This window comes from Lissotriton vulgaris, chromosome 3_1, assembly GCF_964263255.1.
Source record: "Lissotriton vulgaris chromosome 3_1, aLisVul1.2, whole genome shotgun sequence".
NCBI lineage: Eukaryota > Metazoa > Chordata > Amphibia > Caudata > Salamandridae > Lissotriton > Lissotriton vulgaris.
The window spans coordinates 1,563,705,401-1,563,730,865 of NC_141689.1; the positions used below are offsets into that span (position 1 = coordinate 1,563,705,401).

General features: G+C 45.3%; 1 protein-coding gene across 1 annotated transcript in view; it reads left to right on the forward strand.

The window, feature by feature from the left end:
• Positions 1–25,465, forward strand: part of SMC2 (structural maintenance of chromosomes 2) — a 380,518-nt gene that overhangs the window by 145,294 nt on the left and 209,759 nt on the right. Inside the window, exons 12-15 of the mRNA XM_086962048.1 lie at positions 902–1,019; positions 2,631–2,769; positions 15,147–15,266; positions 22,338–22,542. Of these exons, the coding sequence (XP_086818174.1) occupies positions 902–1,019; positions 2,631–2,769; positions 15,147–15,266; positions 22,338–22,542 (582 nt within the window). The remainder of the gene's footprint in view (positions 1–901; positions 1,020–2,630; positions 2,770–15,146; positions 15,267–22,337; positions 22,543–25,465) is intronic.

A 25,465-nucleotide genomic window follows, 5' to 3' on the forward strand; every position in this document is an offset into this window, starting at 1 on the left:
ACGGGGAATGATTCAGGCATGTGAATCTATGAAAGACACTAATACTGGATAACTGCAGTTACAGGTAAGTAACGCATTTCATCCCTACTCTGGACCCTGTAGTTGGGTGTGATTAGCAAGGATTGAAAGGATAAATAAGACTAGTTACGTGGAATACAAGGCATCGGAGACACTTTATCCTGAAAAGGCTTAATAGACTGTTTTACTTGTGTGTTTGTTCCCTGGGGAGGAAGGAACTGGCCATCATTAAGGCAGTGTGGACCACTGAATGTCATAATGTGTACATGGGTGTTTTTCTTCGCTAGTAAGGTATGCTAGTAACTGTATATCATTAGGCTCATCATTAAGATGACTCCTCTCAGAATTACTCATTAACATGGAATTGTACAATTTTGCTATGATTTATTGCGTAACCTTAAATTGAGTACACAGTTCTGTATTTGATTGTCAGCCTCATTATATTTTGTTACGTGAAAATAAAGCAAAATAGGTTAATATTTTTCTTCAGTTCATTGTTCTGGATGTCAAAAAACAAAGGAAGCAGTTTGTGTATCAGACACACAAGTTATAATTCTGGCATATTTGATTCTATCAATCAATAATTTTGTTTATCTTGAATACTAGTTCATATTTCTTTTTTGTTTCATCACTAGCAAAATGTAAGGCTGATTACCTTTATTACATTCAGATGTTAATACATTTGTTTTAACATTGCTTTCCTTTAATTGTGCAATCAGCCTCCTAATTTGAGTACTCCTTCTTTCTCAGTAATAATACAATTTCAGCCACATTGTTAACATTTGTACACAGCAAAAGGCTTCCTTACTTAAAACCGAATGAACAACAGTAAATGTACAAGAGTATGTCAAACTCAATGAACTTTACTTTCTTGCAATTCTAGATGGTAAGGAGGAGAAGTTGTTGGAAAGACGGAAAGAACTGTCTCGGACTGTCCATCAGCTGAGGGAGTCTTACGAGTCACTGATGGCTAGATTTCCAAATCTACGATTTGAATACAGGTAATGCACTTGAAAATATAGGTTAAGGTTATCTGAGATTGGTGCGGTGAGTAAACTAGATAGTCTAGTTTTGAAAGCAATTCCGATATGACAACCCCCCCCCACCCCCCCTCCTCATCTAAGTATAGAGAGTAACTTCCCATAAATTGCGTTTGCCCTGAAGGACAATGTTATGGGACATGTTAGACAAAGGACAAATATTGAAAGGTAGTAAAATCCTTGCAGTGCTGGTAGCTTAATTTGTAAAGATGTTATCAAGCATATCGCATTAGAATTTTGAAGATCCAGGCAACATCTAAACTCTAGTGCGAATTGGTATACAACAGGCCATAGTTATTTTCTTTTATTAGAAAATGAATGAGTTTCAGCAGTCAAGAGCATTGACTTCACTTGCCTGCCTTAAAATGTGCTGATCTTTAATAGTAAAATGTTTGTTTTAAAGCAGGTAAAATGTGTGCAGAGTCTGTTTGGCTGTGAAATGGAAGGCACTAACCACAGGAGTAATTATCAGTAAAGATTAGTACTATGAGATGGTGCAAATTGTATCTTTTAAAAAAAATTTCAGGTAAAATTGCACATTTTACTGCCAGATCTAGTTACGTGTGTTGACACTCTTAAGATCATCTAGATTGGCTGTCTACAACAAAATGTTTTTCGCTCTGCACAAGCTAAATTTTAACAAAGTCCAGACACTTCTCTGACCCCATTACACATATGGGGTCTAACCCCATATTTGCCAGAATTTTAGTTCCTTCTTGTGTGGTTGCAACCAGTGCTCATTATGTTCTATACCATCCCTCCTAGTCAGTGGAGTGCTAGGTAGCATCTAGTTACTAGATTCTAGTACATACGGTCACGTGTGAAAAATACTTCCTAACAATAGTGATGTAAATTATCTACTGCATGTCATCTGTTTCAGTGATTTGGAACTCGTATATTTTACATGCTCTGTAGATTTCTTTGCTTTTTTGACTAAATGTAATGGCTAATCAACCTCAAGCGCTATGTCGAATATATGGGTCATTTTTGCTACTCATCCTTGAGAAAGACAATCCCTAGTTGGCAATCGCATTAATCCTCGTGCAAGTGAGTTTTCACTAGCCTTTGTGAGTAAATAGAATTACATAAGACTGTAGAAGTTCTTATGAAATTGGGGATTTATGGCCTCATTTACACTCTCGGCAATGAAAAGGCTACAGAAAATAGTCTGGATTCCCAATGACATTTAAAGTTGATGGAGCCAATGCACTGAGGTCATAAACCTGAAAAAATAAAAAATGTTACCTCGCGTTCAGAATACTCCTAGTACCTGCATTTTTTTGTTTTCACTTTGTAGATTTGTTTGTTTAACAAAGTAGATTTGTTTGTTTAACTAAGGAAAAAATGGTTTTCTCGCCTCCATGATGTGGCAGCGCATTCAACATTGTAGTTTCTCCAAAAGTATTCTTGCTGTGTTATTAAACAAGTTTCTGGCAAGCATTCTCCACTAACTAGATGGGAAACTCTGAATTTGATGTTCAGTTGTAAAATGCTTGTGTGACGATTTTCTAATGTATGCCAGTGTTTTGTAATTACTTTTACAATTACTGAACCTTTTTGTTTCAATTGAAGGGATCCTGAAAAGAACTGGGACTCGACCCGTGTTAAGGGGCTTGTTGCTTCTCTGATCTCTGTCAAAGAATTATCTACAGCAACTGCTTTAGAAGTGGTAGCCGGAGGACGCCTTTACAATGTTGTGGTTGATACAGAGGTGGGTACTTTGACCATACAGCATGCATGGAAATGTCCACCTGTTTTTGAATGAAAACAATCTGATTTGATAAGACAACATTTCGAACTTCTAATTTGATCTGTTGGTTTTGCTACCAAGTTATGGTAGTGCCTTAATTTTTCCAAAGACCATATAGGAAGCACATAAGACTCTGTTTCGAGAAATCTTAGCTAGTCTGGCATCTTGATGAAAATGACTTATTTAGTTCTTTACGTAGGCAGAGGTGTGTTTTTCACTGCTGTGTTTGCGCTTTGGGCGAGCAAACTATTTTCACTTTAAATTGACCTTCAATCATGGAGAGTAACTTGGCATTGTGCAGACTCTTTGGGAGTATACAGGCATGCCAATAAGAATATAATTGCCTGCCTCCCATTATCATTTTTATTTAATGCAGCGTTTAAAAGGTATACCTTTCTTAAAGGAGAAAGTGATATAATCTACAGCTTCTCTCCGTTACTGTTCAGTTCTCATTTCAATATGAAATGCGTTTTTTATTTTTGTTGATATTCTTTGACACTTTAGATGAATTTTCATGGCATTTGGCAGTAACTTAGCCCCTCCACATATGATTTTCAAAGTTGGTGAATATTTCTCACAATGGTTTAAAGTTACTTTGAGTAATCTTCTTTAGGCCTCGTTATTTGGAGTCAAGGGATTGTGCGGGTAGAAAGGTTACATCAAGGAGGGCAACCTAGCTCATCCTGGGGTAGACTGTCTGTTTCATGATCAGTTTTTCTCTAGTTGCCGGTCCCAGCTCGGTACAGGAGTCTTTTGTGAAGAGGACAACTTCTCAGTGTGAGTGTGAGAAACCTCCTGTAGATAAGTGAAAGATGTTTCCTCTCTCCTCTCTCCTCCTTCCTCCTTCCTACTTCCCTCGGCACAAGCTGCAGGCATGGAGTCCAGTATGTCATCAGTAGCAGTCTTGTAAGGAAATTGCTCTGACTCCACAGCAGCAACACACCCATGAGTATGTGATTACCTCCCTCCCTTTCAAGATCCTGAAGCGGAGTATGACTTCACACTGGATTCTTATGCTGTTCCATGTACTCGGTCCACAGATGTCACAGCCCCTACCTGTCGCCCATTTCCTCACCACTCCATCCCTTCAAAGGCCCTCTCTGACTTTCCTCCTATTTGGGAAGGGGGATTGCATGGTGGGCATGTCTGACCTTTAGTCATTTGGATCAGAAACAGTTGAATGATGATTACTCAGAACTGCTTTGCTTCCCTACTAAATAAGTGCTTTGGCTGACTAACATTCCTCCTCATGAGGTACTTGTTCCTGGATGCCTTGCAAGCCAAACTGAAGGTCAGAGACACCCTTCCCCACAGTCCCGCGTCAGGTTTTCCTCCCAATTTGTAGCTTTCCATGCATTAGATCCAGGTTCTCTGTCACCAACCCCACTGAACCCCTTCAGATTCACCAAGAATAGAACTGTTGCCTCTGTGCTGTTCTGTGTCTACACCAGCAAGGCGGGTAGGGAGGGTGATGCTTCAGGCCTGGGCTACTGCAATGCTTAAAGCACACAATCACCCACCCATCAGACAGGGGATACCACAAGTACCCCAACAAAACCATAAAAGTCTCTGTCCTTAGATACACCACCACAGATAATGAAAGCATCCATGGACTGCTGAAAGCCTCAACTCTCCCATCAAAGCTGTCTTGCCTCATCATGCAGGCTCAAGTATCTGCAAAAGTAACATTAAGCCAACTGGTTACAAGTCTAGAGAACAAATATGAAGCTCCCAATTCCAGTAGAACCCTTATCTATAGCAACCCTTCAGCTCAGTCTGTTATGTTCATAGCAGTGTCCCTGAAGAGCAAGGTTTCATCCTTTTATGGTGAAGGACCAGAACGTCAGGAATCCAATTGGAGAAAGATACATAATTCCAGGGTTCTGTCAGTCAGGTATGCCGATTCCTTTCCCATCGTGGCGAAGTACAGCTTGCACACATTGCACAAGATTGACTTCTACAGCACCTTTGTTCCACGTAGGGATTGTATGTTCTTGCTTAACCTGGGCTAGAGAGATACTGAGCAGAAACTGGTGTTGTCCAGGGACCTCTTTGATTCCCGAGCCTTAAACCTTAATCGTTTCATGTGCTGAAGTCTTCACTTTTGAAGCCTGAAGACTGTGAGAAACCTCAGACCTCCAGTTTATTGTGAACTTCATATCCTCCAACCGGTTACGGCTCCACAGTTGGTTTTTTTAGTTGAGTGAGGCCTTTCAGTGCTTCATGGCTGCAGTTCTTGTGGGACACCCCCGCGCCGCACGGCCACCAGCTGCTGCGTGTGCCCCTTGCCGCCCTCTGCCTCGCTGCTGCCTCGTTTTGCCGGCTGCCGCCGCTGCGAGTGGTCTCCTTGTTTTGACGGTTCTTTGTGCTTGTTTGAGCTAAACTTGTTTTTTTCCCTGTTTTAGCGTGCATTTTTGCCTGTTTTCACTGTATTTTAATTTTTGTTCCGTGTTGCCCTCCTTCCTTGTTGTCCGCCTACCTCGACGCCCCCCGCCCTCCCTTCCCGCCACCGCCGCTTGTCCCCGCCCCTTTTTGCCTTCTGTAACCCTCCCCGCTCCCGCCTCCCAGCTGCTCCGCCCACCCGCGCACTTGGCCTTAAATGGCGACCGTGCGACGCAGGTGAGTGTGACCCACTTGTGGGACACCCCCGCGCCGCACGGCCACCAGCTGCTGCGTGTGCCCCTTGCCGCCCTCTGCCTCGCTGCTGCCTCGTTTTGCCGGCTGCCGCCGCTGCGAGTGGTTTCCTTGTTTTGACGGTTCTTTGTGCTTGTTTGAGCTAAACTTGTTTTTTTCCCTGTTTTAGCGTGCATTTTTGCCTGTTTTCACTGTATTTTAATTTTTGTTCCGTGTTGCCCTCCTTCCTTGTTGTCCGCCTACCTCGACGCCCCCCGCCCTCCCTTCCCGCCACCGCCGCTTGTCCCCGCCCCTTTTTGCCTTCTGTAACCCTCCCCGCTCCCGCCTCCCAGCTGCTCCGCCCACCCGCGCACTTCGCCTTAAATGGCGACCGTGCGACCGCGCAGCGGTCACGCGCAGCGGGCGCGCCGATTGTGCGCCGAAGGCGCGCCAAAGGTAAGCCCGTCTGCGCCCGTCCGCGACCGGATCGCGACCAGCGCCAGGACCCCTGGACCTCGAAGACCCCGACCTACCCGCCTGACGTACTCAGCCGCCACCCTCATCGCTCTCAACACCGGCCGACTCCCAGAATGCCACCAAGCCACTCCAAGAAGCACCCACGGACCCTTCAGCTGCCACGCCTGCAAGTTCTCCTGCATCCGGACCAGCCCCGCACCAGCACCCGCCAAGTCGAACTCCAGCAGCACCCACCTCAAGTGCATCCTGCTCAACACCCGCTCCGTCCACAGACACGCCATCGAACTCTGGAACCTCCTAGACGCCACAGCCCCTGACGTTGCCTTCCTCACGGAGACCTGGATGAACGCCTCTTCAGCTCCCGACATCGCCATCGCTATCCCAGAGGGCTACAAGATCGTCCGGAGGGACCGAAACGCCAACCAGATGGGAGGAGGCATCGCCATCATCCACAGGAACACCATCCGTCTCATGACCAGCACCGACAACACCCTGACCAGCGCCGAACACCTGCATTTCCAGATCCACACCAACCCGAACACCACCCTCAGAGGCACCCTGATCTACCGACCCCCTGGACCACGCACGCAATTCAGCGAGGACATCGCCGACTTAGTCAGCCCGCATGCCCTCCCCTCCGCTGACTACATCCTCCTGGGAGACCTCAACTTCCATCTGGAGAACAACAACGACCACAACACCAGCACCCTGCTCGACAACCTCGCCAACCTGGGACTCAAGCAACTGGTGTCCACCCCCACCCACCTCGCCGGACACACACTCGACGCCGTCTTCTCATCCAGCACAGACATCGACTTCAGCCACGCCACAGAGCTTCAATGGACGGACCACAGCTGCGCCCACTTCACCTTCAAGAGAACGACGACCCACCAACACCAGCAACAGACCGCCCGCAGAAGCTGGAACAAGATCACAGCAGACCAGCTCGCCACCTCCCTGAGCCAACACCCTCCTGCCAGCTCAGCGAACCCCAGCCAGGCCGCCGACAACCTCACAAAGTGGATCAGCAACTGCGCGGACGAACTCGCCCCGCTGAGGACCCCGCCTAGCAGACCCGGCAGCAAGAAGGCCCCATGGTTCACCGACGAACTCAAGAGCTCCAAGAAGAACTGCCGAGCCCTCGAGAAAGTCTGGAAAAGGGAACCGACACCGGACAACAGGACCTCCTACAAACTTGCCACCCGGAAACACCACCAGCTGATCCGCGCCGCCAAGAAAACAGCATTCAAGGACCGGTTGGACAACAACGCACACAACTGCAAGGAACTCTTCAACATCGTGAAAGAGCTTTCCAACCCCAGCGCAGGAAACAACGACATCACCCCATCGCAAGACCTCTGCAACTCCCTCGCCTCATACTTCCACAACAAGATCACGGACATACACAGCAGTTTCAACAACCAACCAACGCACACCACGACCGACCAGCCACCCCCCCCCACCACCACCCTCCACGCCTGGACCCCGATCAGCACCGAAGACACCATCCGCACGATGAACTCCATCCACTCCGGATCACCGACCGACCCCTGCCCTCACCACGTCTTCAACAAGGCCGACGCTGTCATCGCACCCCACCTGCGAGACATCATCAACACCTCCTTCGACACCGCCATCTTCCCTGAAAGCTGGAAACACGCCGAACTCAGCGCTCTACTCAAGAAACCAACAGCGGACCCCACCGACCTCAAGAATTACCGCCCCATCTCGCTTCTCCCGTTTCCAGCCAAAGTCATCGAGAAGACCGTCAACAAGCAGATGGCCGCCTTCCTCGAGACGAACGGATCCCTCGACCCCTCACAGTCCGGCTTCCGAGCCAAACACAGCACCGAGACCGCCCTCATCGCCGCCACCGATGACATCCGAGCCCTGATGGACAATGGAGAAACAGCGGCCCTCATCCTCCTAGACCTCTCCGCGGCATTCGACACGGTCTGCCACCGCACCCTAGTACGGCGCCTCAGCAACATCGGAATCCAGGACAAGGCGCTGGAATGGATCATCTCCTTCCTCGACGGAAGAACACAGAGAGTCCGCCTACCACCGTACAAGTCAGAGGCCTCCGAAGTCATCTGCGGCGTCCCCCAAGGATCATCCCTGAGCCCCACCCTCTTCAACGTCTACATGAGCCCCCTCGCGGCCATCGTACGCAAACACCACCTCAGCATAATCTCCTACGCCGACGACACCCAGCTGATCCTCTCCCTGACCAACGACCCCGCCGCCGCCAGAGCCAACCTGCACGAAGGGATGAAAGAGGTAGCCGAGTGGATGACGACCAGCCGCCTGAAACTGAACTCGGACAAGACGGAGGTCCTCATCCTGGGCTCCTCACCCTCCGCCTGGGACGACTCCTGGTGGCCTCCCACCCTGGGCACCGCACCCAAACCAACAGACCATGCACGAAACCTGGGCTTCATCCTGGACTCCTCCCTCTCCATGACCAGGCAAGTCAACAGCGTCTCCTCGGCGTGCTTCAACATCCTACGCATGCTACGGAAGATCTTCTGGTGGATCCCCACAGAGACCAGGAAGACCGTCACCCAGGCCCTCGTCACCAGCCGACTGGACTACGGCAACGCCATCTACGCCGGGACCACCGTCAAGCTCCAGAAGAGACTCCAGCGGATCCAAAACGCCTCAGCCAGACTCATCCTCGACATCCCACGATCCAGCCACATCTCCGGACATCTGAGAGACCTTCACTGGCTCCCCGTCAACAAGAGAATCACCTTCCGCCTCCTCACCCACGCACACAAAGCCCTACACGACCAAGGCCCGAGCTACCTCAACAGCCGAGTCAACTTCTACGCTCCCCAACGCCACCTCCGATCAGCCAACCACGCCCTCGCCGCCGTCCCCCGCATCCGAAGAGCGACTACAGGAGGAAGGTCCTTCTCCTACCTGGCCGCCAAGACCTGGAACTCCCTCCCGTCCGACCTGCGCCTGACCCAAGACCACCTCTCCTTCAGGAAGAAGCTGAAGACCTGGCTGTTCGAGCAGTAGCGGCACACCCCCCCCCCCCCAGCGCCTTGAGACCCTACGGGTATGTAGCGCGCTTTATAAGTGTCACTGATTGATTGATTGATTGATTGCTTCACCTTTCTAAGGTTCAAAGTCCAGTTCAAATCAAAGGGCTTCAGCGGAAGCACCTTACAATCCCCTTTGCCTCAGGAGAATCTAAGTCGTCTGTGCCATCCCTGGGGTTCTGCTACCTTCATTTGCTCCGTCGCTGGAGATCCACTCCTCTTCTTTTTTATTTTTTTTTATTTTTTTATTTTTGGAAGACCTTTATTCACAAAAACCACATACATTACAGCAACACGCCCGAGGGCTAGCAAGTACAGTGCATTGCAACATAAAGGGTACTAAGGACATGTAACAGGATCAATGAGGTCTAATTTTAAAGATTTTCTCTGTAGGATAGACAGAAGCAGGATATCGAAGAACAACGAGTTAGATCTGGCGCCATAGGAGCAGGATTGACAAATAGGAACTGTAATAAAATACCAGATTAGTCGCCTATCGCACATGCAAAACGTCTAAACCCAGAAAAGAAGAAAGAAAAAGGAATAGAGGGCCCATAGAACCTAAAAGAAAAAACCCAAAACCCCCCCTCGCCACCCCCCACCCTGCACAAATGCAGCTGGCTACGGCCCAACCCCCCCTAGCAATGTGCCTGTCGCCCAGTAAAAGGAGTCCCGAAATATAGAGAGTAAGAAAAGAATCCTAATCTATAACTCTCAAAAAAAAAAAGGAAAGGTGGGGAGGAGCCCACCACCCGTCCCTCGGCCCCACCGTCCCGCAAAGCCAGCAATAACACAGAAGGAGAAACCCGGTGAAATGAAACAGTAAAATCAGGATGAATTGGAGTACCAGAATCAACACATAGCATAGTCAGGAGCAGTGACATACCACCCACAAGCCCAGGTCAGCCACAGGAGATCTGTAGACCCTAGTAAGAAATGTGCACCCCTGTCCCGTTCTTTCTCCGCCTCCATTGCTAACCACGGAACCCCAGGGAAGCCCGGGAAAGTACACAATGGTCCAAACGGGGAACATCGTCTGGAGCACACAACCATCTCCCGAAGTCATGAATGAACCAAAAGGGGGGCCAGTTCCATATACTCCCGGTCACCCCGGCCCCATAAACATCCTCCACCCCAAGTATCATCAATACGATAGTAAATAGCAACATTATTACAAATGGGGAGAGTCATCTCTTAGTGTGCAACCAAATCATACATAAACCAGTTCCAGCCTAGTCTCCGCCAGCCGGTGAATCAATTCCACGAAAGAAATCGCCTAGCCCTGGCCCGATCTTGGAAGTCCCCCCCAAGTCCACCCTCCGTGGAAAGCCAGTCCCCTCTGGGACAAAGAAACAAAATGGCCACAATGAGAGAGGGGGAGGTTCATAAACACAAAATGGATGTCGCCAGCCTCCAAGAAGTTCGTTGTCCTCAGTTAAAAGTCCCTCCAAGATATCTTGATGGCACAAGTTCCATAACGGGGAGAGTGAAATCCACAAAGAAAGAGCAAACGAGGGGGCGAGAGACCGTGTATCCAGTGCCCAAGACAGTGGTGATGTTAAGTGAAACAGAGAATCAGTCCCCGAACGAAAGGGAAACAAAGTAGCACAAATAGAACTGACGGACGGCCGTCTGTTGCTGCAAATACTGGCAATAACAGTACCAACATCGCTGTGAGCACTCGGAGACATTGTATCCCAATCAGTCATCGGCAAGGGCAAATCCAGGCGAGGTCGGGAGCAGACCCTCCGCTCCCGCACCAGATCGAGCACAGTTCCATCAAGCTTCTCCCCCAGTGTGCGGGAGCCATTTTCCAGCGTCGATCGTAGTTCACCAAGGGCAGCTAAAACGTCCCCATAGGACAGCATAGGCTGCGGTCCCCTTGTCTCCAAATCCCAAGAGGATGTATGTAATCCGGCCCCCAGCTCGGACGTGGGATTGCAGTTCCAGGGCGAGGGTGGACAATCCTCCCCACGCTGCGAGTGATCAGGCACAGCCATCCTGCCGATGATACAGTGTGAGAGCTGGGGGGGGGGGGGGTGCACGACTGATTTGCAATCCAATCCCCCGATGCCTCCAGGGTCAACCACCGGCCAGCGATCCTTGCAGAGAGCCGCCTCGACTCAGTTGAACAGCCTGGGCGGAGGGGCGGCTCGCCGATGCCAGGCAAGAACAGCGATGGGGTCCAAGTAACACTCCGTCAGCGCCAAACAAAGGAGCCTTGCTCACAGCACGTCTCCGCCTCGCACTCGCGCTATAATTTCAATGCGCGATGGACCACGGCGAGCTGTGCAGGCAATTATGTGTTATGTGTCCCGGCCAGGAGGCAGCGCTTTCCAGTCTCCGGCCCCACTCGAGCAGCCCGGCCGCCACTGAGCCAGCGAGGTCCGACGGCGCGCGGCGATGCGAGCAGGGGTCCAGGGCAGCGAGGCAGATCCCAAATATCTCCGGTCACCGGCCAGGCGGAGAACTCGGAGGAACGCTGGCGAAGTCAGCACACCTTTCCGCACATCTCGCCGTTAGATTACATCAGGATATTGAGCAGGATTCCGGTGCGGGACTCAAGGGCCGGCGGAGCCGAGAGCCTACACGTCTGCTCCGGTCGCCATCTTGGCTCCTCCCCCCGATCCACTCCTCTTTAAGGAAGGCTTTCTACCCCTGCCACCAATTAATGACCATCATAACTCGAAAATTAGGCCTTTTGGTGGTATACTGCTCTGCCTTTAGACTGTTTGTAGGCCTCCCATTAAACAGCCAAAGAACGCCTGGAAGAGATGCATTGGCTGTTTCCTTTTGGACTTCTAGAGCTGGTTCCATGCTTTTGAAGGGGGCTAAGTTATAACTGCGTATTTCATTGGAATAAGAATGGAGAATAAACAGGATAATGGAGGATATTTCATAAAATAGGGCTTGGTGACTGTCACTGTCTGGTGGACTTGCAGGACATTTACTTTTACTTGTCCAACAAGAACACAGGCAGTAATTCTTTGTTGTGGATAACTAGAATTGAGTACAGACACTACCATCTGGTTTAAACACAAATTCAATATCCTTGCTCCATTAGCACCTATTCTGTGGGAGCTTACGGCCTACTGCTACCCTTGCCACTAAAAATAATCACTAGTACGATTATAGACGATTCTGTTCCTCTAGCCCATTTAAACTCTGAAAAACCGTACTTGCCTTAAAGACAAATACTCACAATTTGCTAGACAGATTACCACTTTCTGAAAAATACTGAATCGGCCGTGTAGCTGAAGAGATGTCTAGGCCTTAAATAGTGTGATGCATTGGGTGTGGCTCCCGTCTTAATCTGCATCTGTCTCCTTCACTTCCTCTTGGTATTCGTAGGTCAAAAGCCAGCCCAAGCCTCTGCCAATTCACTCGCATATAGTGCCCACCCCAACATCTCTTGTTAGAGCTCCCTTCCATCTACTGCAATTGCACATAGCCGTTTCAGTGCAAGGCTCACAACAGGCATCTCTCCATCTGTGCCTTGAAAGTCAAATTCGATTCTCTCCGTACATATTTGTAAGCTAAATGTTGGCTTTCTGGTTAAGATTAGGTTGGTATCGACAGTACCATAGTAAATGTTCTAGGTTTGGAAGCAAGGGAACTGTTGCTCCCTGCAAATTTGTGGCAGACAATTGTGCTGTCGTGATCTGCCCTTTATAAAGCCATGTTCCTGCTAGACTCCCTCGTTTGCGGAGGTTAACAGTTGGAGAGCAGACAGCCTTGGCAGGTGTCATGTTGCTCACTGGTGGGAAATTTGCAGGAAAGCTCTCCATCTTTGAGGCCTCTGTATATTCAGGCATTGGCCACCACCAAAACTACAGATGCGAACAGTATGCCTCCTCGGTTGGGTTCCCTGGGGAATTCTTAATGGAGGTTCCTCTATGCCTTCCTTCTGATCGCTATGGTCCTCCAGAATGTGTGGGAGCACCTCCTTCTCAGTGGTGGCTCATGCAAGGTTGTGTGGTTCTGGTATCTCCTGACCACCTTCAGAGGCTGATCATCAGCGATTCCCAGAACCACAGAGAAGAGACTTTCTCTCTCTAGATGGATTAAGGGAGTGTTACATCCCTCCCTGTCATTGCTCAGCTTGAGTGGTTAGTTCCAGAAGAGTTATCATTTGTTTGTTTCTGCCCCTTGCTAGAGTATCTGGTCAATGTGCAGATTGCCAGGAAGTTGTTCACCAGAGCACAGTAAAAGTCCAAATGAATGGGTCTCTGCCTTTGGTCCTTGCAAAAGGAAAGGAACTTTGTCTAACAGAAACTAGAGAGATTAATTCTTCTTCACTGCTATTAAGGTTGTACAATGTCGATGAGTATGATAGACTGGCTCTGTGTAAGGGTCCTGTGGTTTCTCAGCTTGGCTCCATCCAGACTGATGCACAAACCCTTTATTCCATTGTCCCACTGAGACTTACTAAAATCACTAGGAAGGCTTCCTTTCTTTTCACGATAACATTTTTCTAAACCTATTACTGTGTCTCTGATCCAGGCATATGTGCTTTAAATGTTTCACTCGTATTTGTGGAACTAAGATGTCCTTAGGATCCATCCTGTTTTTGTTCCTAAAGTGTTAAGTTTGCTTAAAATGTGAAGCGCTTTCTCTCCATACATTTTCTACCCCCACATTCCAGATGGCAGCAGAAAGGGTCACATGCAAGGCCAGGGGCAGCTCAAAAAATTCCACAATATATGGGATATTTGGAGGAAATACTACAGAGTGGGCATGATGGTTGACACAAATCAGACGCAGCGCAAAAGGAATAGGACAAATTCAGACACAACAGTTGTGTAGGGAGGAAGTGACACGCTGAACAAAGGAGACCTAGACTCAACACTGAAAGTCTGGGATAAGGGAGAAGTTCTATGGGAATGTGCAAGAGGCCTCCAACCAAATTATATACTATCTATGAATGTATCCTATGTAAAATGAACCCCCTGAAGATGGCACTGTATGACACTGAAGTGATATTTTGACAGTAAGTCTGCTCAAAGTAGGTGTCATTGTTTCAATGATACTAGACGAAATTTTAACTTGAGGGAAGTAAGTAGCACAACTCTTAATAAATCTATTTTGGAATTGGAGAGTAGAAAAGCCATCTGTGAATTAAATGCTCGGAATTTCTGCACTCTAGCTTTTCCCATGTTAGCCAGATGAATTTTTATCAGATCATTGGTACCTGGACTCACTATGGTCATTAACTATGCTACCACTAACAAGGATTTTCCAAGAGTGATGACACAATCTCGTATTGCACACTTAAAGTACCCTGGCGGACCCTATGTAATGTGGCGTCTACAGTTCAATATTCTTAACTTCAATGCCTGGCCTATTACTAATATATATGCTGCTATATTGGGGGTCCTTGCTCATGGAACTCGTTCATCATGACCAAGATGATGTCATTAAAAAGAAAGTGAGTTAATAATAATGAACCTGATCTATTTTAATAAAACCAAATTGGATCATCTCCTCCTGAGCTCTGATGCAGACAAAACTATGAAAATGTGCAATAAAGTGAATTAAATGAAGTTCTTTTAGAATTATTTTGGTGGCAACTTAATTTCTAGTTTGAATTTGTTTACCCATTTGGTGATTCTCATCTGCATTCCAGTGATACACCTATTGACAAAGGCACCAGACAAAGCAATCCCTTTTCCTTGTTATTTGATTTAGCATTAGAACCTCTTGCAATTGAAGTTTGCGAAAATAATGTACATGAGGTTTGTGTGTTTAAAAGTATACAAAGTGTTTTTGTATGTGGGTGACATGCTCTTATTCTCACCCGTATAGTCCTGAATAAGCCTTTGCTTTGGGTCACATAGTTTGGTGCTGGTTCTGCGTAATTAAGTGGATTAAGTCTAGTTTAGTGCTCTTAATCAGAGCGCTTCAAACATTAGACTACAAACATCTTTGGATGACAAGCAAAAACACATATGGTGTTAGCACAGAATCTAGCTAGATTAAAGGAAAATGTAAAGGATCAGTTGAGCGTAATTCTGTATCTAACCAAAAAAAGATGATCAAAGCTGGATAACTTTTTTCCTGTAATGTAAGACTAATTATTAGTGATTTTGCTATTATGCATCACAAATTGTTCGAGTTGATATATTCCCTTAACATGGGAGGCTAGGGGTTTATAATAACCAGCCTTAAACAGTGTGCGTTTTTCTATTCTAAATTTAGGTTACTGGTAAGAAACTGTTGGAAAAAGGAGACCTTAAGAGACGATACACTATAATTCCATTGAACAAAATATCTGCCAGATGTCTAGGTGCTGACACGATTAAGGCAGCCAAAAACTTGGTAAGTGTTTGTTTTTGTAATTAAACATTGCATTTGTATATACATTTAATCTCTCAATAAAGAATTATGACAAAAAAATTGCAAAATAATTTATACGTTGCTGTGTGTTATGTCTGGTTTGATTTTTCATGGTAGTTCTTAGCTGACAACGTTTACCAGGCAGGGTAATTGACTAATCAGATTAAATTGTGTAAGGTTAATTATAGCTATTTAAAGATTTTTTTGTAAAATCCTACTTAAGCTTGTCATTTATCAAGGTATGTACTATATCAAAAAATAAAAAAATCAATTTTGTGGTCATGAAGATATGAATAATGACAACAGAACACATTTAAAAGATGAAAGTGCTGGTGTTGCAAATGGCATTAGACATAGAATCTAAAAATGAGTTAGGGACTTCTAAATACCCCACATTCAAATTAAGATATCCTATTACATCAGCAATTTCATTTCTACGTCCATCCATCAAACAGCTCTACAGTTTTAAGTGCACTCCTTCCTAAATATAGCAATTCTAGTTATTTACTTTTATCTGACTGGAAACTTACGTTACAGGTGACCTCTATAGCACTTTCAGTAAGTTCTAAATTATGCCAAGAAGCATTACAATTGGGTTGTTTAAGTATGACTCCAGGACATTTTTAAGCCTTTGTCCATTTACAAATTAGTGCAGCTAGTGAGTCTTCTGGGCTATTTTCGGTCTCTTATAATAGGTAGGCTCTTTCAGTCTTAGGAAGTATTGTGAAGTCTTTAAACTGACATGTATTATTTTATGCAATCCATAGCCTTCAGTACAGTCCAGTGTGGCTCATTAATTATGGCTGAACACTACTGAGCAACAGTGCTACTACGGTGACATTAATTGTTTTTAATAACTGTGTGATCGTTTGAGCAGAAAATAACCTTTTGGATTGTTTCAAATTATTGTAAGATTTTTTTTTTCATACATGAAAGATTCAAAAGGTGCATTGAGAGGATTGTGATGTTTTATATGGTGAGGTTGGGAGTCCTCACCCTGCAATACAGTCACAAAACAGTCTTGAGTCCAGTCAGGCTTGTTTGTAAAACCTCTTGCTCAACCCAGGGTAGTTGTGGCTTTGAGCAGCAGGGCTCAAACTAAGGAATTAGTGTTAAGCATATAGAAGCCCCAAACCATATCAAAGAAGCATTGGTAAATGTGAAGTTTGAAAAGTTGTCAAGAGTTGTGTTTGGCTACTCTGTCCTGGATTGGGTGACCAATTCTGACAGGGAAAAGGTCCGGGAGGCAAATAAGGAATATCAGGACAGTTACTTGGTCACCAAAGCAGTCTCAAGTCCAGTTATACACTTCACCCAAAGACCGCCGTAGTCTTCAGTGGAGTGGGCCTGATGCTGAGGATACAGGATGCTTTGGGTGCTGTGTGGTAGACTGGGGTCTTCCTGGCATTTTTCCTGGGTCCAAGGGAGAGGTGCAGCGACTTTGACCATAGGAGCCAGTGTCTCTCAAATTCGTCTTTGAGCCAGTAGATGTCCAGTGACAGCTATGCTACCAGTTTCTGCTCACAGCAGGTCCTGCGGTTTCCTTTAACGCAGGCTAGTATCCTCCTTGAGTGAACAGTTTGTACTCTTGCAACTCTCCCTTGTCCCGTGCAACTTTTAAGCACCTAGGGGTGATCTTCATGGCTGCTCGTCGGCGGTCAGTATTTTTTCCTTAGAAGTGGCTACTGATGGGTCAGGCTACGTTAGCTTTTGTGGCACTGGTGCTAGAGCATGAAGTCAGCCAACTGGCTCTTGGTGTTAACCTTTTTTGTCTGGAGCGACTTTTCCAAGTGCCATGCACTATAGTCCTAGTTCTCTCTTTACTAGCCCAAGAAGCAGCAGGTGCAGTCCAGCAGTTGGTGCAGCCTCTCTTGCCAGGTCCAGGGGTCAGCAGGGCAGTCCTTCCTCTGTCCTTTTTCCAATCCAGCGGTGCTCTGAGATTCAGGGTGCCATATTTATGGCCAGAAAGTGCCCTGGGGGAACGATGCAGTCGCTAGACAATGGGCTACTGGGAACCCTACCACCACCTTATGACGACTCCCCGATATGTGGGACATCTATCAATGCCAAAGTGCTCTATTCCGCCCACTCTCACGATGTCTGAACCCTTCCTTCACTGTGAGAATTGTGGTAGCCTACCCTAGAGTAGGAGCAATGAATCAAAAAAGTATTTGTAAAGAGCTGCTTATCACCCCGGGGGTTATGCAGAGGCTGTACTGCCAGTCTCCGTTGAAGAGCCAGGTTTTGAGTCCCTTCCTAAAGAGGTTGAATAAGAGCGAGGTACGTAGGTGGAGAGGGAGGGTGTTCCAGGCTTTGCCAACGAAGTGAGAAAAGGAGCGTCCTCCGGGGTGGCGGACAAGTGACGTCTGTGCTAGGGCGAGGTGTGCAAAGTGCAGGTTTCTGGGGGGGTTGGTGGAAGGTCAGGCAGTAGTTCATGTGTTGTGGTCCATTCTTGTGGAGGGCTTTGTAGGTGTGAGTCAGGACCTTGAACAGGCATCTCTTGTGAACGTGGAGACAGTGGAGATCTTTGAGGTGATGGGTGATGTGTTCTCTTGGGCAGAATGAGGATCAGCCTGTCTTCTGTTTTCTGTATCATCTGGTGTCTTTGCATGAGCTTGGAGGTTGTGCCGGCATAGAGTGTGTTGCCGTAACAGAGCTGGCTGGTGATGAGGGCTTGTGTCACCCTTTTCCTGGTGCTGGTGGAGGAGCCACCTGAAGATTTTTCAAAGTATGCGGATGGTGTTTAAGCATGCAGATGAGACAGTGTTGACTTTGCGTCGCATGGAGAGTTGGCTGCCAAGTACGATGTCGAGGTTGTGTGCGTGGTCTTTCGGCGTGGGGGTGGGACCGAGCTCCATCGGCCACCACGAGTCATTCCAGTGGGAGGTGTTTGCCAAAGATCAAGACTTTCGTCTTGTCAGTGCAAGTCTGTTTTAATGCCATAATTAATTTGATACCTTGACGTACCCATTTTGGTAGGCCCATGCAGAAGTTAACACAGCTGAAGGGTCAGTGTGTAACTTTATACTAGCCAGTGGGCCCACCATGTTGACAAGAGTATTGACAATTTTGGGTTTTTACTGTTAGGTCATATACAAATGTATGTCTTACTTAAGAATAGACAGCTGCCTGCCTTCAGGCTTCATAGGCCTTCCCTAGTGGAGATTTACATTTATTGTTAAGAGAAGTGTAGTCTTTACCATTGGTTTAAATAGCAAAGTCGAACTAGGAGTTTAAAACTGCTCTTCCAGGCTGTAGTGGCAGACTGGAAGCCATATTGTACTTTTATAAAACACAGGGTGACATGACCAGTGCTGCAGCCCTGGGGGACACTCCGTCTTGCATGCCCTGGGTACCCTTGGCGCCATATACTAGGAACGTGTAAGCAAGTTAACTTATTGCAATTTGGGGTAGCCAATTAAACATATACTTTGTAAAGGATTCAACCAATAACACTGATAACCGTTGTAATTTACACCCATCGGTGAGCCAATCACATTAGTTTTTTCCTTATGTCGATGGATGTAACTTTGGTATGCTTATAAATAGTTTTTGCTTTATCGCGTACAGGGTGCTGTAATCTTTGGGGACCAGTAGGTATTTATTTCAGAATTAGGTTATCAGCATAGAATAACACAGGTATGCAACTTCCTCCAAAACAAGGGGAGAAAATTGCCTTCTCAAGATGAGTATATACAACAAAAGGATGGGGAGAGCCCATATAACCCTCTGGAGCCTGGGCTATATACCACAGGTAAGCGTCAAAAGAAGGGTGAGTGGCTCCTGCGGGATAAATAAACAGCAAATTTCTAGAGGGGCCAAATATCTAGGTTTTTTGGCCTCTGACGGAAGCACTCACCTAGTGTAGTTTAATCATATTTTAACAGCAAATTTCTAGAGGAGCCAAATATCTAGGTTTTTTGGCCTCTGACGGAAGCACTCACCTAGTGTAGTTTAATCATATTTTAACATATGTCAAAAAGTTAATAAAATGTATGAATGCAGTGCTGTGCAAGAAGAAAGAAACATTGAGATAAGAGGTACTTTCTTATTCAGCAGATTTACTTAGTCAGTTAAAATTTCTAAGCAAATAGATAATGAATCACAAAACATAATTAATAATACTGGAAAGTTCACAAAGAAGTATATAATAGGTGAAAGGGGTATCCGCAAGAGAATGATGCAACAATGAAGAAACAGTCTACAGGAACCTGCACTGATTCATTAAAGACCAACTGTAAACACTAAAAAAATTTGTATAAATCCTTTTTATTGAACATAACAGCTCCATGAAAGTACACATCAGATGACAGTGAAAGTGCATTGGTACAGTTGTTATAATACACATTCAAAATTCCGTTGGCGAGATCAAGAAGGCCTACCCCCTTGGTGCACCTCATGCGATTCAACTTACTATGCTGAGGCTCCCCTACCCTCATCGTCCGGATCCCCCCCTCCACCCTACCTGCCACATCATCTCCTCTGGCAATAATGGACAGGCAGTCCCTCGAGCCGTTGGATATAGAAAGTGCTCACTAGGCATACCGGTCAGAGGGTGAGATCCCACAAGACCTAACTCATATCAGTGGCGAGCCTTCGGGGGTACTTAACCACTTCCCCCTGTATCGTCTCCATGCTGTAAACACTTTAAAATTAATTGAGTCCACCATTAATTGTATGGTCTAATCCCAAGTGGGTTCCTTTGTTTCCTTTGGATGAATGGTGTTGGTCCTGAATGATGAAAGTCGACACCTTTTGGCCTCCAAGTATGGCCTCCTCAGGACAATGCGGTACCAGAATCGCCCAATCTAAAGTAAAAAAAACTGAAATAGGCAACTTTCCATAAAGGGAAGTCTGAGTTGTTGCGGGTGCCGAGGCTGGTGCCAAAAGGGAACAAATGCACATGCAGGGCACCGAAAACATGCTTCCCTCGTAGTTGTAAATTAGGACTCACAAGCAATCAAAACGTGAATGGCTGCTTCGACCAGGTAAACAAGCGGTAGCGACTGCTTTCCCAGCGTTCCCTACTGCTTTTATAACACAGGCGCACTCACACCGAGGTTCCGCTGAGTGATTGTGGATCGCGCTGGCAACCGATTCTTGCTTTGTGATAACTTGTTTACCTACTCCCCCTTTTCAAGAAGAGTGGCTCGGTCCACCACAAGCATATTAAAAAACAGGGGTCTAACATGCACCCCTGTTGCCATATTCTGTTCCAATGCTGGCATTAATCCGTTTAGTCAGAGAACCATTAGCGTTTGTCTGACCCTAGACCCATTTCTCTGAGTGTAAGTCTATTGTCATGGATAGAGGGCACGTCTAAGCACGTTTTCTCCAGCATGCCCCATAAAAAAAGCAAATGATCAGTTGTGTTGAACGCTGCACTGTAATCGATAAATAATAATAAAAAAAAATAATTAGCAGTCTTTTTTTGGTCTTATTTAAAACCAGCCCAAACGATATATTGACACTGTCTGCAGTTGAGGCTCCTTTATAAAATCCGGTCTGTACATACGATATTCTATCCTTATTAGCTGTCCATTCTTTCTTGTATAAGGAAAGCACTTTATAGCTTTCTTTCAACATTCGGTAAAGGTATTAGTAAGAAGTTGGCCTTTTTTGTGAATTAGTACTATTTTTCTACATTGCGAAAATGGTGGAATTTACAAGGTTCTGGAGACTACTTGAGTCTGTAGCCCGACCAAAAGCCTGGTTGCCCTAGATTTATTTATTATTTTTACAAGTAATTCACATGACCACTCACACATAAGGTCATACGTAGGCTTTACCCTTCCTCTTTGAATGGTTGACATAAAGCCATACTGCGCAGTTAGATGTGACAACCAAATTTACATGCTGATAATGCTATAAACATTTGTCTTTCTCCTAAACTTACCAGTGACCAATACTTTGTTATTGTTTTGTTGCTCCCACAAAATAGCCCATTGGTGTTATTGGAAGGATCAATTTGTACGAGTTACTGTAGTGCAGTATTTATGCTTTGATTTTGAGACAGTCTGCTTTTTATCTGTGGCTTTCAGGATCTTAGCAGCTGTTTTTGATCTATGTGCTAAAGAGACTTTATCTTTTACAATAATTATTAAACCATCTTAGAAAGTTAACATCTACCTGGATAACTCTGTTTAAATTTAGTACAAAGGAAGTCTACAGCAGAGAGTTTGTTTTCCCACTCAGTAGCTATTTATTTCCAATTCCCAGGATATTGATTAACCAAAATAATTTGTTCTGTTTCTTTCACTCATTCTTAGACCTTTTTGGTCAGATTAACTGAACAATTTAATCCTTTTCTGCCAGTTGTGTAGGGCATAATCTCCGTTTGAGGAACAGTAGTTAAAGCAATTTGCACAATGGACCAACATGCATTTGAGAGGACGATGATCACTCAATAAGTGGTTTAAAACAGGTAAATACTGATCCAAGGTGCCTGGATCAATATTTAGTCTAAAACATTATTCGTCCCTTTACGAGCTATATGGAACGCACTATACATGTTCTACCATGATAAAATGATACAATTACGTCATTAACAAATCCGCATTGGTGGCCTAAAGGTGTCTGTGTGTGTGGAGTGTTGCACATCACTGTGGTGCTATCATGGACCATAAGGGATAGAATAAAAAAAATGTAGTTGTACAAAGTTAAAGCTCCACAAGGATACACAAAACAAGTATGTAATCTGAATTGTTCTGACGTGTGCACAGTATGGCCATCACCACTGATTGTAATGCGTGTAAAAATATGCAGACATTTATACAAATAATTGTTGACCATTTTAAATATGTATGTCAGTCTTATTCTATTACACCTCTTGAAATAGGCTTCATTGTTATTTGGTGACCACAATAGTTTCAGGTTCAGTCAATGACTTGAGCCTCTTCAATCTTAGTCAGATTTGTACACTGAGATTACGTAATCATTGTACTTGCATGGAGTCTGTTTTTATTGTATTGAACTGTGTAGTAAATGCAATGCGGTTGTTTCATGCTGGATATGAAAAAATAGAAATGTAATACACTAAATGTTTTGTTTTAGGTTGGTGCGGACAATGTGCATCTGGCTCTTTCATTAGTTGGATTTGAAGCTGACCTGCGGAAGGCAATGGAATATGTGTTTGGGACAACACTGGTGTGCGACAGCCTAGATAATGCCAAGAAAGTAACTTTTGATAAAAGGGTGATGACTAAGACCGTCACACTTGGAGGAGATACTTTTGATCCTCAGGGAACTTTGAGCGGAGGTAAACTCATCACTGTTTTGTGCCATTATTAGAAAGCCTTAGTTGGGTAATGGAGTAGGAAAAATATATTATTAGCTCACTTAAGTATCTATATAATTCCAGAAATTCATTAATAGGCTTCAGTATGTAATCTGTTTATTTACTACACATAATGGTCATTTTGTTTACTGTTTATTCAGGCCTCCAGACTTCCTGGCTACTTGGAGCCATGAAAGGCAGACTTCCCTTTCGTATTGCTCTTTCTGGCATGGATAGTGTTTAGTTGACCTGTTCCATCAAGCGAAAAAACTCTTTATTTGATCATTGTACTTGAGCTGCTATATTGAGACCATCGTAAAAGCTGTGTGGCATAATTGGACAAGGGCATGTGTTTCTAGAGGTAGCTTGATTGAGAATTGGGTGTCACATCTTCTGAAGCTTTTTGGACAAAACGTTGAGGGAAGGGAGTTTTTGGTACAAGTAGCATTTTAACAGTCTTACGGTAGTATCTTCAACTTGCACATTTTACGTCCTTGTCAGTTCTCTCATACTGTAAATTCATTTTAGCAGGGCAAAATAATTAATCACCAGCTTTTTGCTTTCTTTAAATAATAGGGTGGAGAATTCACTTTAAGAAAAAAAAAATGTATACTTGTACACGCAGACTACATAGTTGGTTGGATTCCTGTACAGTTGGCAAGTGGCATGTCTGGCAGGATCAGACGTGCTAAATTCTGCTTAAAGACCAGTTGTGCTCTCATGTTGTAGTAACTTTCCACAAACGTTTAGATTTAAAAAAAATGTAATGCATACCATTTCTGGAGCTCTGATGCAGTCAACCTGGTAGCGCAATACACTATACAAAGATTCTTTTAAAACACTAAACTTACCAGAAAAGTAGCAGAAAGAGTCCATAGTATCACATGGAAGGACTAATGCCCAAACAATTCTGAAAGTTTGTTTCCGAAAGTTTCATTATAGTTTTGTTTGCAGAAATGGGCAAGTCTTAGTCTTTCTTATGATTTTATAGATGATAATAGTGAAGATGGAGGGATAACATAGGAAGGGGGTGGCATATCCTATCTGATTCAGGGTGCAAATGTATGGGGGGAGTTGAATGAATGTGAGTATGGGTAAGGGAATATGATCTGACCAGCAGCAAGAGGAAAGAAAGTACGGGGGAGGTGCAGAGTTATAGGGAGATTAGAAGAGTGTTATAAACTTCTAAATTCTGCTGAGTAGGTTGCGAATAAATGTTTTACATGGAAACTACAGATCTACTTCAGTCTTGTAATATAAAATGATTTTGCTTTTACTCATGCCCATATTTAAAAATTCAATTTGAAATGGATGTCTCCAAAAATATGGATTGACATCTGGAATATTTGGTTTCGAAGACCTAGGCATCTTTAGCAAAAGGTTCATATGAAGCCGTTTATACTCGCTTTCTAAACATAGAACTTAACACCCTGTGGCAGTAGATGTGATGGCCCAGAACAGTTTACAGCGGGGTGGTGGAAGCGCGCCTGTACTGGCATCATAAAAACGGAAATGGAGTCCTTGCATGCCATTTTTGTTTTACTTTCGTCACTTGTTGATGCTGAAACTACTTGTTTCCTCCACACAAACCTTCTAGGTTTATGTATACTAACTCTTTAGTTCTACTCATGCTGGCTTTTACACTCGGCATGTGACTGCAGAGGTCTAGCCCAGGACCAGGGTTCAATTCCCCGGCTTGGCGGGTCTTGGGCTCAAAATTCCACGGACCTGATAATTGTCGCCTCGGTGCCTATTCCAATCATGGAGTCCAACTCTGCAACTCTGGGCAATAGCTTGCTTAATCTCCACAACGGCCCCCACAACGCTAAGGATGCCTGGCCTCCACCTTGGGGGTTCCCAGGAGTGGACGCCTCACAGGGAAAGCCAGGATGGGTTCCACAGCGATATTCGTATAAGCGCCTTGAGACCCTTGCGGGTGAGTAGTGCGCTATACAAGTATCAATTTACATGATCACCTTAGGTTTGATTGGGGTGGGGTCAGGGCCCTCATACTGATAGTTTGATCTGAGAATGACATTTAACACTGTGTCCCAAGCTATTTTTAACAGAATTTCAGTTGGATATTTGAGGCTTAGCTCTTACGTGGAGCCCTTAATTTCTGTACTACAGAACCCTGGTTGTCTCTCCTTCAGCTCCTCCGCAAAAAAAAGATTTGTGGATTTCCACAAGGGTCCTCTCTGCCCCCTAGGAAAGATAATCGAAGAGTGTCATGTAAACCAGGCCAAACCACTTTCCATATAGTCTGATTTGTTTACTTCTTTAAAATGGTGTTCATGTGCAGACTGCAGTGAATTGGGAATATTGCTTTTAAATTGCTAGGATGAGAAATGCAATGATAGGAAATCACCAGAGCCTCTATTCTCTGTCTGGTTGTAAAACTAAATGTGTACAGCCAGGATCAGGCCTGCAAAAGACAAACTCCCTTATTACTTCTGTTTTTTAATGTTCCAGTTGCTGTCAAGCTTGCACTGTCCCTCTGCCGCCATAATGCTCAGTGGGAAAGATGAGCTTTATTGTTGACTACTGTGCTACTTCTGTGGACTACTCCAGGCAACTGCCATACCCAGGGTCTTTGCCCCCCAGCTAATGTAATTGCCCTGCAGAAGGTCACTGGGATCTCTAACAAGCTGCCATCTGTGGTAGCTGCTGTTCTGGTTTCACAATGTTTTGGCCCTTTAACACCCCTAACTGTCTTTCTGTGGCAGGTTGATGATGTGCAGTCTCCTCTTGAGGCACTTCATAATCCATGCTGTTGAAAACAAGAGATTGTTAAACCCCAAATAATGACTGCCTTCATGGTTTTCCGACCAGGCAGTACCCACCCGTACCCAGTTAGGGCATTGGCCTGAACTGCTTTTCAGAGGCATGTATCCTTTGTGTCTAT